This window comes from Mangifera indica, chromosome 4, assembly GCF_011075055.1.
Source record: "Mangifera indica cultivar Alphonso chromosome 4, CATAS_Mindica_2.1, whole genome shotgun sequence".
In the NCBI taxonomy this organism is placed as follows: domain Eukaryota; kingdom Viridiplantae; phylum Streptophyta; class Magnoliopsida; order Sapindales; family Anacardiaceae; genus Mangifera; species Mangifera indica.
The window spans coordinates 12,761,061-12,778,126 of NC_058140.1; the positions used below are offsets into that span (position 1 = coordinate 12,761,061).

Here is a 17,066-nt window from a genome sequence, read left to right on the forward strand (position 1 = left end):
TTTGGGTTGGGGGAAAATGTAAGTTTTTAAATATAAAGGAGAAAAATATGATAAAACTTTAATTTTTTAGTAAATAATAGTTTTATCCTTAATCTTAACTAAAATTTTTAATAAAAATTTTGGTTGTGAGTGAGTATCTAAATTTTTTAAAAGGGAAAAAGACTATTTCCTATCCAAATTTTAGACCAATTTCAAAGTCACACTCACAGGAGATGAAAAACTTAAACTCTCATCCATGATCAAACTACTGTCTAGATTTTTAGATATAGACAGAGGTAAAATTGTTGTTTTACCTATAAACTTTAAAACTTTAAAATTTTATCATTTTTCCTTTTTAGGTTTTAAAAACTAACACTTCAACCTATCTTTCAAGTTTGAAAAGTTTAGATTTCACCCCTAGAGTTTGCTTCTTTTTTCGGCCACCACCGACGGCTGACGTTTTCCACCAATCTCCTTTCTCTGGCCATAAAGGATGATGAAGGACGAACTGTCGTTGCCTCGTCGTCCAGATCTAAAAGAATAGACAAAAGACGACGCTTCGTCGTCGTGTCTAGATGACATGACAAGCGACGAAATATTGTTATTTGTCATCTAGGTTATACGACAAAGAGATCGCACTATCGTTGTTGCATTGAGAGAAGGAAGAGGTCAAAGATGACATTGGAAGATGAAGTTGAAGAGTGAGAGTGAAACTGTTTTTTTTGAAAGTTATGGGGGGTGACTGAGTTTTAAAAAATATAAAAACCCTAGGTTTGGGTGTGAAAATGTTACTTTTTAAAGTTTAAAAATTTTAGGTAAAGGTAAAATATTAGTTTTTAAAACCTTAGGAGAGCGAAAAATGATAAACTTTGTAACTTTTAATATAAATAGTAAAACAACTATTTTACCCCTCTTTTTAACAGAAAAATTAACAAAAGTTTAGATATAAATGAGAGTTTGGGTTTTTTTTATCTCTTGTAGATGTGAGTTTGAGATTAAGTTAAAAATTAGATAAAAAATGTCCCTTTTAAAAATTAGAAGATGAAAGTTTGAAATATCACCATACCTTAGGGGGCAAATAAAATTGGCCTTTCCATTATTTATACATTATTTGTACACTACACATCACGATGACCCAGGCCTTCTGGAATCTTATGACGCGGATCCCGACAACAGGTCCAATCAAATGAAAGAATCACTGTTAAAATTGTCCAACTTTCATGAGAAGGCTTGAGAAATCAGAGGGAGCAAACTGGTCGCTGGTGTAGATATTTTTTATGTGGCCAAAAAGACTTTGTCCCACCGGAGGGTTCGTGTATTCCCGTTTATACTTGCCGGCTTTACAAAATTTAAAATACGAATCCAATTTTATTAAAATTAAAAATAAAATTATTATTTAAAAAAACTTAAAAAACTCAAGTTTATCCAAATTTGAAAATTAGTCATTTTCCCATTAGTTTTTTCTCTTTTTCTCTGATAACTTTTTCATTCACAACCATTGATTGACTTTTCTTTTTTCTTCTTTGTCAGCAACTTATTTCCTTTTATCTCTTTTGTCTTCGTCAGAGACAAAAACCCTTATCTTCGTTAGCAACTCATTCTTGAAGAATTGACAAAGACACTCATCTTTATCAAGTTTAAATGAATGGATACATTTTTTTCTATTTAAATGAATCAATATATCTTTGTTATTTTCAAATTATGTTAGAGAGATGCTAATAATGATGATGACGGTTTAGGGTAAAAAAGAGCGGTTGTCGATGGTTGGAAGAATAAAGAAAAAAACTTAGATTTTGAGGAAAAAATATAATTTTTTAAAATTAGAAAACTTTAAATAAAAATAAAAATAATAATTTTTAAAATTTAGAGAAAAAATATAATAAAAAAATATATTTTAATAATATTATTAAAATAATAATTTTTTTAATCGTAACTAAAATTTTTAATATAAATTGGTTTATAGGTGGAATTTTAAATTTTTAAAAGTTGGTGGGTGTGAATTGAAATCACAGTATGTCTTGGGTGGGACAAAGTTTTTGGCCCTCTTATGTCCTTAGGAATTTGTGGATGTGCGAGCGCTAGGTCCCATCTGGATGTGACAGTGCCTTTGGCTATAAAGATAATGGAGGCAAATGACCAAATGGCCCCGCAAGATGTCGACGCCCACCGAGCATATGGCAAAACCGCTGTGCGAGCTTCACGCGGTCGCCAATTATAAAATACCGGGCCACAACCATTATCTACAGGAGGACAAACTGAGTTCGCTAAGAGTGCTAAATTATGGCGACCAATGCAACATATCTCAGCTTTTCTCTGGTATTTCTAGCACTATTATCATCTGGGTTACTCATCATTGTTAGTGATGCATTTTCAATAGAAGAAGCAACCATTAAGGATCTTCAACTAGCTTTCAAACAAAACCAACTCACATCAAGTACATTAGTTGAGTTCTACCTTGGAGAAATCCATAAGCTCAACCAGAAACTTAGAGGGGTCATAGAGGTGAACCCAGATGCATTACGGTTGGCTGAAAAGGCTGATCAAGAACGTAAGTCTGGAGCTGCAAGGTCAAAGCTTGGTTTGCATGGCATTCCCATTTTGCTCAAGGACAACATAGCAACCAAAGATAAGATGAACACCACAGCTGGCTCATTTGCTCTGCTTGGCTCAATCGTGCCACGAGACGCATTTGTGGCCACCAAATTGATTAAAGCTGGGGCTATTATTTTGGGAAAGGCTAGCATGAGTGAGTGGGCTGGTATTAGAGATGCTCCCACTGGCTGGTGCGCTAGAAGTGGTCAAGGAAAAGTGAGTGGAATTGAAGGACTCAAATTTCACTTAGCATATTGTATGGTGTTCACTTCCAAATTTTATCTTATCATCTGTTAACAAAATTGATTAAATCTGTATGCAGAATCCTTATCTTCTGTCGGCAGAACCTTGTGGGTCAAGTAGTGGATCAGCGATATCAGTGGCATCGAATATGGCAGCAGTGTCGCTAGGGACTGAGACTGATGGCTCGATCTTATGTCCATCTGCCGCCAACTCAGTTGTAGGAATCAAACCCACCATTGGTCTCACTAGCCGAGATGGAGTCGTCCCTCTCTCCCCAAGACAAGACACTGTTGGGTAAGTCACATCGAAATCAATGAAATTTATCAATTGAAATCAATGAAATTTATCCTAGAACAAGCTAGATTCAAGCCATTTTGGCTTCAAGCAGGCCTATTTGCAGGACTGTAGCGGATGCTGTATATGTTCTTGATGCCATTGTAGGCTTTGATCATAATGACAAAGCGACCAGAGAAGCATCAAAGTACATCCCTCGCGGTGGCTACAAACAATTTCTTAAACCTGATGGACTGAAAAGGAAGAGACTGGGGATTGTGAGACTTACATTTTCTAGCACTGCAAACGCGTCTGAAGTTATTGAAGCTTTTGAGCGCCACATTCAGACGCTAAGGTACCAAAACAACCAGTTTCAATAATTAGTCTTAAACTATTGTTCACATAATTTGATTATATGTTGAATGGATGTTAAGAGAACAAGGTGCAATTGTGGTGGAGAACCTGGAAATAGCCAACATTGATGAGATATTAGATCAAAATAAAAGTGGTGAATTGTATGCAATTTTAACTGAGTTCAAGATGGCCTTGGATACATACCTCAAGGGATTAAAAGCTTCGCCCGTTCGGTCTCTGAAAGATGTTATAGCATTCAACAAGAAATTCTCAAAATTGGTAACATAGTGATCATTGATTCCCTCTGTATATACATTTTTCTAGATTTACTCCTATGAATTTCTGATGAGAAGCTGGTAATGGCTATGCAGGAAAACACGAAGGAGTATGGGCAAAGTTTTCTTGAAGCAGCACAGGCCACAAATGGAACTGACTATAAATTGAAGGCAGCATTGTCAAACTTGACAAAGCTTTCCAGAGATGGTCTTGAGAAGTTGATGAAAGAGGAGAAGCTAGATGCAGTGATAACTCCTGATGTTTATATTGCTATTGTTCTGGCGATCGGTGGATTCCCAGGAATCACTGTCCCAGCTGGATATAGTAATGATGGCTTTCCTTTTGGGATTTACTTTGGGGGATTGAAGGGCTCAGAGCCATCGCTTATAGAGATCACATATGGCTTTGAGCAGGCTACCAAGATTAGGAAGCCTCCTTCATTCAAGCCATGAACTTCTACAAGACATGAAAACATACCCTTCTGCTTCTGTGAGGCAGTAATTTGTTTTGCGCTTTGTTTTCAGTCAATTTCATCAAATAAATTCAACTCGTTTGAATATATGGTAGGATGATAGAAAAGTCATTCTTTAAGAAATTGTGACATCAACAAATATCACCGCTGGTTGGTCTGGAAGAAGTGGCAAAGCCAAGGCCAGTTTAAGGTCGATCAATTTTTAAGAAATAATGTTAAACTCCAAATGATTATATTTAAATCAGAGAGAAAGGTAATTTACAAGTAAAACAACCAAAATTTTTCAAGAGTAACATTCTGATACAATCATAATATGCTTCGGTTTCTGAAAGGACTTGAAATTACATCAAACCTTTGGTGGGAACAATCTTTTGGTCTAAAAAAAGATTTATGATTTATGACAATAACAAATTCATCAACATAATTTATAAGAATTAAGATGGAAATCTGCAGTGATAATTAAAGCAATATTAAATTAAAAATCTTAAAAATATAAACTAAGTAAAAAATGAAAAAAATTTATGATTTTTATAATTAATAAAATTATATATATATCTATTTTAAATATATAAATAAATGTTATTTTATTGATTTCTTTTTTTTAAAGAAATTGCTTATAGGGTTCATATTTTGGGTTGGGAATAATCTTTGAGGTGATATTACATGAAATGAAAGATATAAATAAATAAATAAACACACACACACACACACACACACACACACACATATATATATATATAAAATAAAATTTGTTTATATATATAGTATAATTTTATTAAAAATCGAATTTGATCGACAAATTTTGTGTGCAAAATTCTTATAATCTATCGACATTATGGGTCAAGTACTAGATTAAGGTTGGATTCGATTTGAGCTGACTTGATATTGAAAGTTGTCCCAACTCAGTTCAGTTCGATTTAAATTTGTTTGATTTAAATTTAATTTAAAAGATTTAGCTCGTTTTTTAGATTAATGCAAACTTGATTTAGACAGTGTTTGTCTCGATTTAACTCAAGTTCAGTTCGAATGTATAGCTTAAATAAGTAGTTCAAATTTATAACTTAATTCATTTCGAATTCATAATTTAAATTAACTCAAATTCATAGTTGACTATTGTATATTTTTTATGGGTGCAATTTTTGGTATCAATATTTTGACACTAGAAGGAAGGACTTTGCAAGCTCTTCCAAAATTTCCAGCAAAACTCATCTTTTACTCTTTCGAAGGTGACATTCTTATTGTCTGTGCCACAAAAAATAACATCAAAAATACCACCGCCAACTGGGTGGACTGAGAATGTGCATCCAGCTATATTGAAATGGCTACTTGTAGTAACTAAGATGCTTATTTACCAATTCGAGTGGTCATGAACCTAGAAACAATTAGAAACCTTAAACCTTAACTTTTAAAACCTACAAACAATCACTTCATAAGTTAGATGTAACCTTTGGCAAGTTGACTAGTAATGTGGAAATTTTGATCCAACATCTACTTGATGTCCTAGCAACTATCATTGGAACCTAGACTCCTGTTTGACATGTAGAGAACTCATGTCAAATATGATGTGCAGATAACTCAACCCTGCATGCAAAAACTCCACTTACCCATGTTTAAATAACTCAACTTACTTTATTAGCGTGTATGTAACCCATGTTGTAATAGTGTTGGAACTTACATGGTACAACAAATTTTCCCTATTCTACCTATGCTTGGGATGTCCACTAGATTAGACATATTTCCCTTGGCTACTAGAACTGGTGAAGAGGGTTTTTTTTATTTTTTATTTTTATATGAATTATATAGTAATTAATTAATGCCAAAAAGTGATGAGAATAAAGATTTGCTCAAAGTTATATTAAATGATAAATTTTGATATGGATGATTCCAAAAACGTGATTTTATATAGGTATTTACATTGGGCCAAAAGACTTGTTTCTGGCCAAGGTTTAATTTATTATCAAACTTTCATCTATTAAATTTTGAAAATCTAAATACGCACCTGTTAATTATTAAAATTAACAAAATTCGTTAGTTTTAAATATATGAATATCATTTAACCTGTAATATTAAAAAAAAAATTATCTCATTTCTCCACCTAAATTCTTAAAACTAACAATTTTTCCTTACTTAAATTTTGAAAAATTTCATTTTCTTTTCTAAGGTTTCGTTCTTTTTCCTTCCTTCTTCAGCAACCTTCCCCGTCTTCTGCCAACTTCATTTTCCCACCCATCTTCTTTTTCGACACTCTCTCCCTCTCTTGGTGCTCTCCCTAGAAAATGGTGGCCGAAGTCGAAGATGAATCGAAGCATGGGTTGATAAATTGACAAAGTGTGTGACCCATGCTTCGATTCATCTTCGACTTTGGCCACCATTCTTTAGGAAGAGCACCAAGAGAGGGAGAGAGTGTCAAAGAAGAAGATAGGTGGGAAGACGACGTCAGTCGGAGATGGAAAAGGTTGTTAGAGAAGGAAGGGAAAAAAAATAAAATTCAAAGGGGAAAAAGATAACTTTTTAAAACTTTTGTTAGAGAAAATTGTTAGTTTTTAAAATTAAGGTAGAAAAATAAGATAAAATTTTATTTTTTTTAATATTATTGGTTAAATGACAATTATACCATTAAAACAAACATATTTTATTAACTTTAATAATTGAGTATTTGAATTTTCAAAATTTAATGGATGAAAGTTTAACAATAAATTAAATCTTGAGCAGGAATAAGTCTTTTGGCCTTTAAATTATAATGGTTTGAGACTAATTTTTTTGATAAAAAATTATACGTACTTACTTTAAATATATAAATAAGTACATATTTAATGTATGTCATTATATAATTAAAAAATTTTAAATTAAAAATAAAATAATATCTAATTATATGATGATGTATAAATATATACCTATTTATATATTTAAAATAAATATATATAATATTACTTTTTTTTGTTAATAATAATGCACTCTGCACATGATTGTTCTAAAAGATATAGCACAATACATAAACAATTACTAGGGGTAGTGAAAGTTTTAAATACAACATATTTTATTAATAATTTGAATTTTGAAAATAGTGTGAATATTTGTATATTTTGCAAAAGTAAAGGTTGTTGCAAAAGATTTCCTATTTATCAAGCTTTTTAGCTCATTTATTATAAAATTTTTCACGTGTGGTTAAAATAGAATATTTTATTTAACCATTATTTTTATATTTGAAATATTTCTTTTTTGTTATTTAAATTAATAAAATATTCTTAATTGAAAGATTGAGACTTCTCAAAGAAGTATGATCTTAAAAAAATAATTTAAAGTATTTACACCCTTGAGGAACAAAGTCTTCTGGAATCTTTTGATGCGGATCTTGACAATAGATCCAATCAAATGAAAGAACCATTGTTAAAGTTGTCAAAACTTTCAAGAGAAGGCTTGAGAAATTGGAGAGAACAAGCTAGTGACTGCTGGTGTAGATATTTCTTTTCCCCTGGATTCTATGGATTTCCAAGCATTAGAGCCCCATCTGGATATGACCGTGGAGGCCTGCCTTTTGGCATTACATGCATTGCCACTGGTAACCAATCGTACTGTTTTGCCTTTTTCCTTTCGTCGTGTAAAACATTGGCTATAAAGACACTGGAGGCAAACGACAGAACGGTCCCGCAAGATGTCGACGCCAACCGAGCATGTGCAAGACCACCGTGCGAGCTTCATGCTGTTGGCCATTATAAAAAACAGGGCCACAACCATTATCTACAGGAGGACAAACTGAGTTCGCTAAGAGTGCTAAATTATGGCGACCAATGCAACATATCTCAGCTTTTCTCTGGTATTTCTAGCACTATTATCATCTGGGTTACTCTTCATTGTTAGTGATGCATTTTCAATAGAAGAAGCAACCATTAAGGATCTTCAACTAGCTTTCAAACAAAACCAACTCACATCAAGTACATTAGTTGAGTTCTACCTTGGAGAAATCCATAAGCTCAACCAGAAACTTAGAGGGGTCATAGAGGTGAACCCGGATGCATTACGGTTGGCTGAAAAGGCTGATCAAGAACGTAAGTCTGGAGCTGCAAGGTCAAAGCTTGGTTTGCATGGCATTCCCATTTTGCTCAAGGACAACATAGCAACCAAAGATAAGATGAACACCACAGCTGGCTCATTTGCTCTGCTTGGCTCAATCGTGCCACGAGACGCATTTGTGGCCACCAAATTGATTAAAGCTGGGGCTATTATATTGGGAAAGGCTAGCATGAGTGAGTGGGCTGGTCTTAGAGATGCTCCCCAAGGCTGGTGCGCTAGAAGTGGCCAAGGAAAGGTGAGTGGAACTGGAGAACCTCAAATTTTACTTAGCATATGTTATTGTTTTCACTTCCAAATTTTATCTTATCTTCTGACTCTTGTTAACAAAATTGATAAAATCTGTACGCAGACATTTCATAAAATTAATAAAATCTGTATGCAGAATCCTTATCTTCTGTCGGCAGAACCTTGTGGGTCAAGTAGTGGATCAGCAATATCAGTGGCATCAAACAAGGTAGCAGTGTCACTAGGGACTGAGACTGATGGCTCGATCTTATGCCCATCTGCTGCCAACTCAGTTGTAGGAATCAAACCCACCATTGGTCTCACTAGCCGAGATGGAGTCGTCCCTATCTCCCCAAGACAAGATACTGTTGGGTAAGCCACATTGAAATCAATGAAATTTATACAACATCAAGCAAGACTCATGCCATGTTGGCTTCAAGCAGGCCTATGTGCAGGACTGTGGCGGATGCTGTTTATGTTCTTGATGCCATTGTAGGCTTTGATCATAATGACAAAGCGACCAGAGAAGCATCAAGGTACATCCCTCGAGGTGGCTACAAACAATTTCTTAAACCTGACGGACTGAAAGGGAAGAGATTGGGGACAGTGAGGCATACATTTTCTAGCACTGCAAACTCGTCTCAAGTTATTGAAGCTTTTGAGCACCATATTCAGACTCTAAGGTAGCAACACAACTACTGTTTGTTACAAGCTGAGTAGTCTTAAACTAGTTTTTACATAATTTGATTATTTGTTGAATGGATGTTAAGAGAACAAGGTGCAGTTGTGGTGGACAACCTGGAAATAGCCAACATTGATGAGATATTAGATCCAAGTAGAAGTGGTGAAATATATGCAATCTTAGCCGAGTTCAAGATGGCCTTGAATACATACCTCAAGGGATTAAAAGCTTCCCCAGTTCGGTCCTTGAAAGAAGTTATAGCATTCAACAAGAAATTCTCAAAATTGGTAACATAGTGATCATAGATTCCCTCTGTTAATACATTTTTATATATTGAATCTACGAATTTCTGATAAGAAGCTAGTAATGGCTATGCAGGAAAACACCAAGAAATATGGGCAAAGTCTTCTTGAAGCAGCACAGGCCACAAATGGAGCTGACGATAAATTGAAAGCAGCATTGTTAAACTTGAAAAAACTTTCCAGAGATGGTTTTGAGAAGTTGATGAAAGAGGAGAAGCTAGATGCAGTGATTACTCCTGCTGTTTATATTAAAAGATTTCTGGCAATCGGTGGATTCCCAGGCATCACTGTCCCAGCTGGATATGGTAATAATGGCTTTCCTTTTGGGATTTACTTTGGGGGATTGAAGGGCTCAGAGCCAACGCTTATAGAGATTGCTTATGGCTTTGAGCAGGCTACCAAGATTAGGAAGCCTCCTTCGTTCAAAAATGATTCTGTGTAACTTGGACCTGTAGGATCCAATCCAATGCAATAAATTTTATTAGGTATTTTATCAGGTAAATGCCCTTGGGTCCTTCAGGTCTAGGCTAAAGTATTTGGTCCAGTAAAATCAGAAAGTAATGGTTAGATTCTTATCAATATACAGCTTTTGAGCACCATATCCAGACATTAAGGTGGCAACACAAACAACTTTAACCAATTATTATTTGCCACAATCTGAGTAGCCTCAAACAAATAAGCATAACTCTATGTGTCATGATTTTACTGCAAGTGAAGACACAAGGGTGCGGAGGTGGTTGACCATCTAAACATAACCAACATAGATGGTATCACTGATACCATTGTAAGTAGGGATGACAATAGAGAGGGATGGAGAGCAAGAGATATCAATCTCTGTCCTTATTATGGGGATGAAAATGATTTCGCATCCCTTCCCCATAAAAAAAATCCTTCCCCGTATTCGCAAAGAAAATTTTTTTTCTTATACTCTTTAAACACAACATAAATATATTAAATAATAAAATTAAAACCAACCCACTATTTCAAATCTCATAAATATAATATATTAACTATTTTAATTTGTACAATAAGAACCTAAATAAATTTCAAAAACATAAATAATTTAAAACTATAAAGATATGGTAGTATTTTAAGTAAATATATTAATATAAAGAGATGAGGATGCTGGCGGTGAGCAAACAAGGTCGGACAGGGAAGGGACATATGTATCCCAGTCTGTGATTACAGAAATTTTTTTCATCTTCGTCTCTGTTCTCTTTTTCGTTCCTATCGGCAAATACTTTTCCTATTAGGGTCGAAGAGGGTCACGACCTCTAAAGCTTAGCCAAAATTGTCATATCTAATTGCGAGTGCTCAAATGCTGGCATTTGATATTATGCCCATCCGGTGTTACCTCAGTTGTAGGAATTAAGCCAACCGTTGGTCTGGAAGAAATGACAAATATTGCGGGTCAAGTAGTGGATCATCAATAGCAGAAACAACAAGTTCGGCAATTGTCACTAGCAATTGACATTCTAGCATAATCTTATGCCCATCCAGTGTTACCTCAGTTGTAGGAATTAAGCCAACGGTTGGCCTTGCCAGCCAAGACGGTGTTGTCGCCATGCTGCCTCCACATGACAGTGTTAGCAAAGTTACACTCTTAAATTTCTCTCTATCATGATCTTGATTGACTTTAGGTATTTTAAGCTTAAAATTTGAATAAATGATCTTGATTGACCGTAAGGATAATTGAAAATTTGCGATGCTATAACTTCTTCAGCTGTTAAACGGGTAAGTTTCCTTCATAAAGACTTTACTTCTCTAATGATGATGTGGATAGGTTAATATATATCAAATAAGAAAAGTTAAATTATCTAATGAATAATGTTATAAATACTTAATTTTGAGTATTTAAATGGTATATTATAAAATGATTTAATATTTTTTTATTTTTAATTTAAAATTATATAATTATACAATGATTTATTAATTAGGAGAACAGTGCCACTCATTACAAATATTCTGCATGCATCAATTGCAGCAATCTCCAACAAGGGCATGCACAAGGTGGCAAATCCTGTAAGTCCTATTTGTTATAAAGAATTGCCATGTCACCCACACTCGGCGGTATAAACCAAGAGTTGTGCGAGGAGAAGGGCCAAAATTTAGTTTATTTTCACTGTTATTAAACAAGTTTACCTGTTTGTAAACACTATAAATACTCTTAATAAATAGTAATACTATATATACAAAAAAAAATTATACAAAATGATATGATATTGATGAGACATATGTCACATGTCAAAAATATTTAATTACATGACACATCACTGTATATATAAATTATATATCAAAAATAAATACACATAGTATTACTCTTTTGTTTATTGCTACAATTTCTCATATGATATTTTGACACTAGAAGGAGGGTCTTTGCGTGCTCTTCCAAAATTTCCAACAAAACTCACCTATCTTTCTCCATTTCAAGGAGAAGAATCTTATTGTTTGTGCCACCAAAAAGTACCATCAGAAACATCATCACCAACTAGGTAGACTCAGAAGTTGCTTTTGGGACTTCTAATAATTAAAATGCTTTTGTGTGAACAACCCATTCAAATGGCCTTGGACCGAGAAGCAATTAGAAGCCCTAAACCCTATAAGCAGTCACTCCACAAATTGGGGTCTAGTAAGATGCAACCTTAAGGGACTGTTTGATTTATGTTATTTTTTAATAGATTATTTAAAAGATTATTAAGTATAAATTATTATTATATTAAATAAAATTTGATAAATATAAATAATTATTTTATTTAATTAAATATAATAAAATAATACTAATATATAATTTATTTAAATATCCTTAAACATAATTATTTTAAAATATTTTTGTGATATTTGTTATATTAATTAAAAATACTATTATTTTTTAAAAAATTAATAAATAATAATATAATTATAATAATATTTAGATTACTAATATAATTTTTTAATATTGATGATAACATTTTTTATATTATTAAATACATTATTATTAATAATAAAATGTTAAAAAATAAAATAATAATAATAAAAAATAATGCATCAAAATTATCCTAAGCAAACGTCACCTGAATCTCTCTTTTTTGTCATTTTAAGTTATGTAGCTGGGATAAGAGATTTGAAATTCATGAATGAAAAAGAGGATTGAGACTAATTAAAGAAGGCGAAATTTTAACAAGAATAGTAATTTTCAGTAGGCCAAAGGACTATGTCCCACCCAAGGTATAGTGAAACTAAACTTTCTCCATTTAACTTTCAAAAATTTAAACACCCACTTACAATCAAATTTTCATTAAAAATTTTAGTTAAGGTTAGGGGTAAAATTGTTATTTATTGAAAAATTAAAGTTTTATGACATTTTCTTCTTCTATATTTAAAAACTTATATTTTTCCCAACTCAAAGTTTAAAAAGTGACAAAAACCCCCATAGGATGTGTTTCTCTTCCTTTAATGTCGATTTCTTCTTCCTGACCATCAACCGTCCTCCCTTCCCCCCTTATCTCTCGTCTGATCTCTCTCCCTAATCTCTCCGATCATCTTCGATCGAAGATGAAGACTTAATCGTCTTCCTCTCAGAGGAAGATAATTGGTCTTCATCTTTCAAACAAAGGTAATCGGTCTTCGTTAGAGAGATGAAGACGACGCGTCTTTGTCTTAGATGAAGATCATTTGTTTTTATCTCTAATCGAAGACGGTCAAAGAGACAAGGGAGCAAGACCAAAGGAGAGATAACGAGGGAAGGAAGGATAACCGATGACCAAGGAAAGGGAAATTGATGTCGGAGAAAGAGAAACAAATCTTAGGGGGTTTTTTTACTTTTTAAACTTTGGGTTGGAGGAAAATATAAGTTTTTAAATATAGAAGAGAAAAATATGATAAAACTTTAATTTTTTAGTAAATAATAGTTTTATCCCTAATCTTAACCAAAATTTTTAACAAAAATTTTGGTTGTGAGTGAGTATCTAAATTTTTTAAAGGGAAATTTAAATAAATGCCCTTTTTAGTGGGGTAATAAACTAATTTACCCCAAATTTTGGGGTTAAAGCATAAATACCCTTAAATTAAAGTATTTAAACGAAAATGCCCCAAATATCTCTTTGGTCCAGTAAAATCAGAAAGTAATGGTTAGATTCTTATCAATATACAGCTTTTGAGCACCATATCCAGACATTAAGGTGGCAACACAAACAACTTTAACCAATTATTATTTGCCACAATCTGAGTAGCCTCAAACAAATAAGCATAACTCTATGTGTCATGATTTTACTGCAAGTGAAGACACAAGGGTGCGGAGGTGGTTGACCATCTAAACATAACCAACATAGATGGTATCACTGATACCATTGTGAGTAGGGATGACAATAGAGAGGGATGGAGGGCAAGAGATATCAATCTCTGTCCTTATTATGGGGATGAAAATGATTTCGCATCCCTTCCCCATAAAAAAAATCATTCCCCATATCCGTAAAGAAAATTTTTTTTCTTAAACTCTTTAAACATAACATAAATATATTAAATAATAAAATTAAAACCAACCCACTATTTCAAATCTCATAAATATAATATATTAACTATTTTAATTTGTACAATAAGAACCTAAATAAATTTCAAAAACATAAATAATTTAAAACTATAAAGATATGGTAGTATTTTAAGTAAATATATTAATATAAAGAGATGAGGATGCTGGCGGTGAGCAAACAAGGTCGGACAGGGAAGGGACATATGTATCCCAGTCTGTGATTGCAGAAATTTTTTTCATCTTCGTCTCTGTTCTCTTTTTCGTTCCTATCGGCAAATACTTTTCCTATTAGGGTCGAAGAGGGTCACGACCTCTAAAGCTTAGCCAAAATTGTCATATCTAATTGCGAGTGCTCAAATGCTGGCATTTGATATTATGCCCATCCGGTGTTACCTCAGTTGTAGGAATTAAGCCAACCGTTGGTCTGGAAGAAATGACAAATATTGCGGGTCAAGTAGTGGATCATCAATAGCAGAAACAACAAATTCGGCAATTGTCACTAGCAATTGACATTCTAGCATAATCTTATGCCCATCCAGTGTTACCTCAGTTGTAGGAATTAAGCCAATGGTTGGCCTTGCCAGCCAAGACGGTGTTGTCGCCATGCTGCCTCCACATGACAGTGTTAGCAAAGTTACACTCTTAAATTTCTCTCTATCATGATCTTGATTGACCTTAGGTATTTTAAGCTTAAAATTTGAATAAATGATCTTGATTGACCGTAAGGATAATTGAAAATTTGCGATGCTATAACTTCTTCAGCTGTTAAACGGGTAAGTTTCCTTCATAAAGACTTTACTTCTCTAATGATGATGTGGATAGGTTAATGTATATCGAATAAGAAAAGTTAAATTATCTAATGAATAATGTTATAAATACTTAATTTTGAGTATTTAAATGGTATATTATAAAATGATTTAATATTTTTTTATTTTTAATTTAAAATTATATAATTATACAATGATTTATTAATTAGGAGAACAGTGCCACTCATTACAAATATTCTGCATGCATCAATTGCAGCAATCTCCAACAAGGGCATGCACAAGGTGGCAAATCCTGTAAGTCCTATTTGTTATAAAGAATTGCCATGTCACCCACACTCGGCGGTATAAACCAAGAGTTGTGCGAGGAGAAGGGCCAAAATTTAGTTTATTTTCACTGTTATTAAGCAAGTTTACCTGTTTGTAAACACTATAAATACTCTTAATAAATAGTAATACTATATATACAAAAAAAATTATACAAAATGATATGATATTGATGAGACAGATGCCACATGTCAAAAGCATCTGTTACATTAATATCATATCAATTTGTGTAATTTTTTTTTTTGTATATAAAGGTTGTTTATTTAATATATTATTCTAACTTAAGACCACCCGATGGGCACTCTTTAATTAAAATTTCTTTGCAAAAAACTTTATAAGTAGCACAGTTTCTTACAGTATACCAAGGCTGTTGCTTTTTGGTTATTGGTGCAATTTCTCATATGATATTTTGACACTAGAAGAAGGGTCTTTGTGAGCTCTTCCAAAATTTCCAACAAAACTCATCGATCTTTCTCTATTTCAAGGACAAGAATCTTGTTGTTTGTGCCACCAAAAAATACTATCAGAAACATCACCACCAAACCAACTAGGTGGACTTAGAAGTTGCTTTTGGGACTTCTAATAATTAAAATGCTTTTGTGTGAACAACCCATTAAAATGGTCTTGAACCGAGAAGCAATTAGAAGCCCTAAACCCTATAAGCAGTCACTCCACAAATTTGGGTCTAGTAAGATGCAACCTTTAAGGGAGTGTTTGATTTATGTTATTTTTTAATGGATTATTTAAAAAATTATTAAGTATAAATTATTATTATATTAAATAAAATTTGATAAATATAAATAATTATTTTATTTAATTAAATATAATAAAATCATACTAATATATAATTTATTTAAATATCCTTAAACATAATTATTTTAAAATATTTTTGTGATATTTGTTATATTAATTAAAAATACTATTATTTTTTTAAAAATTAATAAATAATAATATAATTATAATAAAATTTAGATTACTAATATAATTTTTTAATATTGATGATAATTTTTTTTTATATTATTAAATACATTATTATTAATAATAAAATGTTAAAAAATAAAATAATAATAATAAAAAATAATGCATCAAAATTATCCTAAGCAAGCGTCACCTGAATCTCTCTTTTTTGTCATTTTAAGTTATGTAGCCGGGATAAGAGATTTGAAATTCATGAATGAAAAAGAGGATTGAGACTAATTAAAGAAGGCGAAATTTTAACAAGAATAGTAATTTTCAGTAGGCCAAACGACTATGTCCCACCCAAGGTATAGTGAAACTAAAACTTTCTCCATTTAACTTTCAAAAATTTAAACACCCACTTACAATCAAATTTTCATTAAAAATTTTAGTTAAGATTAGGGATAAAATTGTTATTTATTGAAAAATTAAAGTTTTATGGCATTTTCTTCTTCTATATTTAAAAACTTATATTTCCCCCAACTCAAAGTTTAAAAAGTGACAAAAACCCCCCTAAAATTTGTTTCTCTTCCTTTAACGCCGATTTCTTCTTCCTGACCATCAACCGTCCTCCCTTCCCCCCTTATCTCTCTCCCTAATCTCTCCGATCATCTTCGATCGAAGATGAAGACTTAATCGTCTTCCTCTCAGAGGAAGATAATTGGTCTTCATCTTTCAAACAAAGGTAATCGGTCTTCGTTAGAGAGATGAAGACGATGCGTCTTTGCCTTAGATGAAGATCATTTGTTTTTATCTCTAATCGAAGACGGTCAAAGAGACAAGGGAGCAAGACCAAAGGAGAGATAACGAGGGAAGGAAGGATGACCGATGACCAAGGAAAGGGAAATTGATGTCGGAGAAAGAGAAACAAATCTTAGGGGGTTTTTTTACTTTTTAAACTTTGGGTTTGAGGAAAATATAAGTTTTTAAATATAGAAGAGAAAAATATGATAAAACTTTAATTTTTTAGTAAATAATAATTTTATCCCTAATCTTAACTAAAATTTTTAACAAAAATTTTGGTTGTGAGTGAGTATCTAAATTT

At 32.7% G+C, this 17,066-nt stretch overlaps 2 protein-coding genes across 3 annotated transcripts; both read left to right on the forward strand.

The window, feature by feature from the left end:
* Positions 1-2,195: 2,195 nt before the first annotated feature.
* Positions 2,196-4,276, forward strand: LOC123213311 (probable amidase At4g34880). Of its 2 annotated transcripts, none has more exons than XM_044632714.1 (5): positions 2,196-2,787; positions 2,894-3,108; positions 3,215-3,442; positions 3,522-3,720; positions 3,813-4,276. In XM_044632714.1, exons 1-5 carry the CDS (start codon positions 2,260-2,262, stop codon positions 4,167-4,169), a joined length of 1,527 nt encoding a protein of 508 aa, XP_044488649.1. In that variant the 5' UTR covers positions 2,196-2,259; the 3' UTR covers positions 4,170-4,276. The 2 variants fall into 2 exon arrangements, with proteins under 2 accessions (XP_044488649.1, XP_044488648.1); XM_044632713.1 differs by having other exon boundaries at positions 2,199-2,787; positions 3,203-3,442.
* A 3,627-nt stretch (positions 4,277-7,903) lies between these two features.
* On the forward strand, positions 7,904-9,971 carry LOC123213312 (probable amidase At4g34880). The gene is made up of 5 exons (XM_044632715.1): positions 7,904-8,495; positions 8,643-8,857; positions 8,929-9,168; positions 9,256-9,454; positions 9,546-9,971. The coding sequence occupies exons 1-5, from the start codon at positions 7,968-7,970 to the stop codon at positions 9,909-9,911; spliced, it is 1,548 nt and encodes a 515-aa protein (XP_044488650.1). The 5' UTR covers positions 7,904-7,967; the 3' UTR covers positions 9,912-9,971.
* The last annotated feature ends 7,095 nt before the right edge of the window (positions 9,972-17,066 follow it).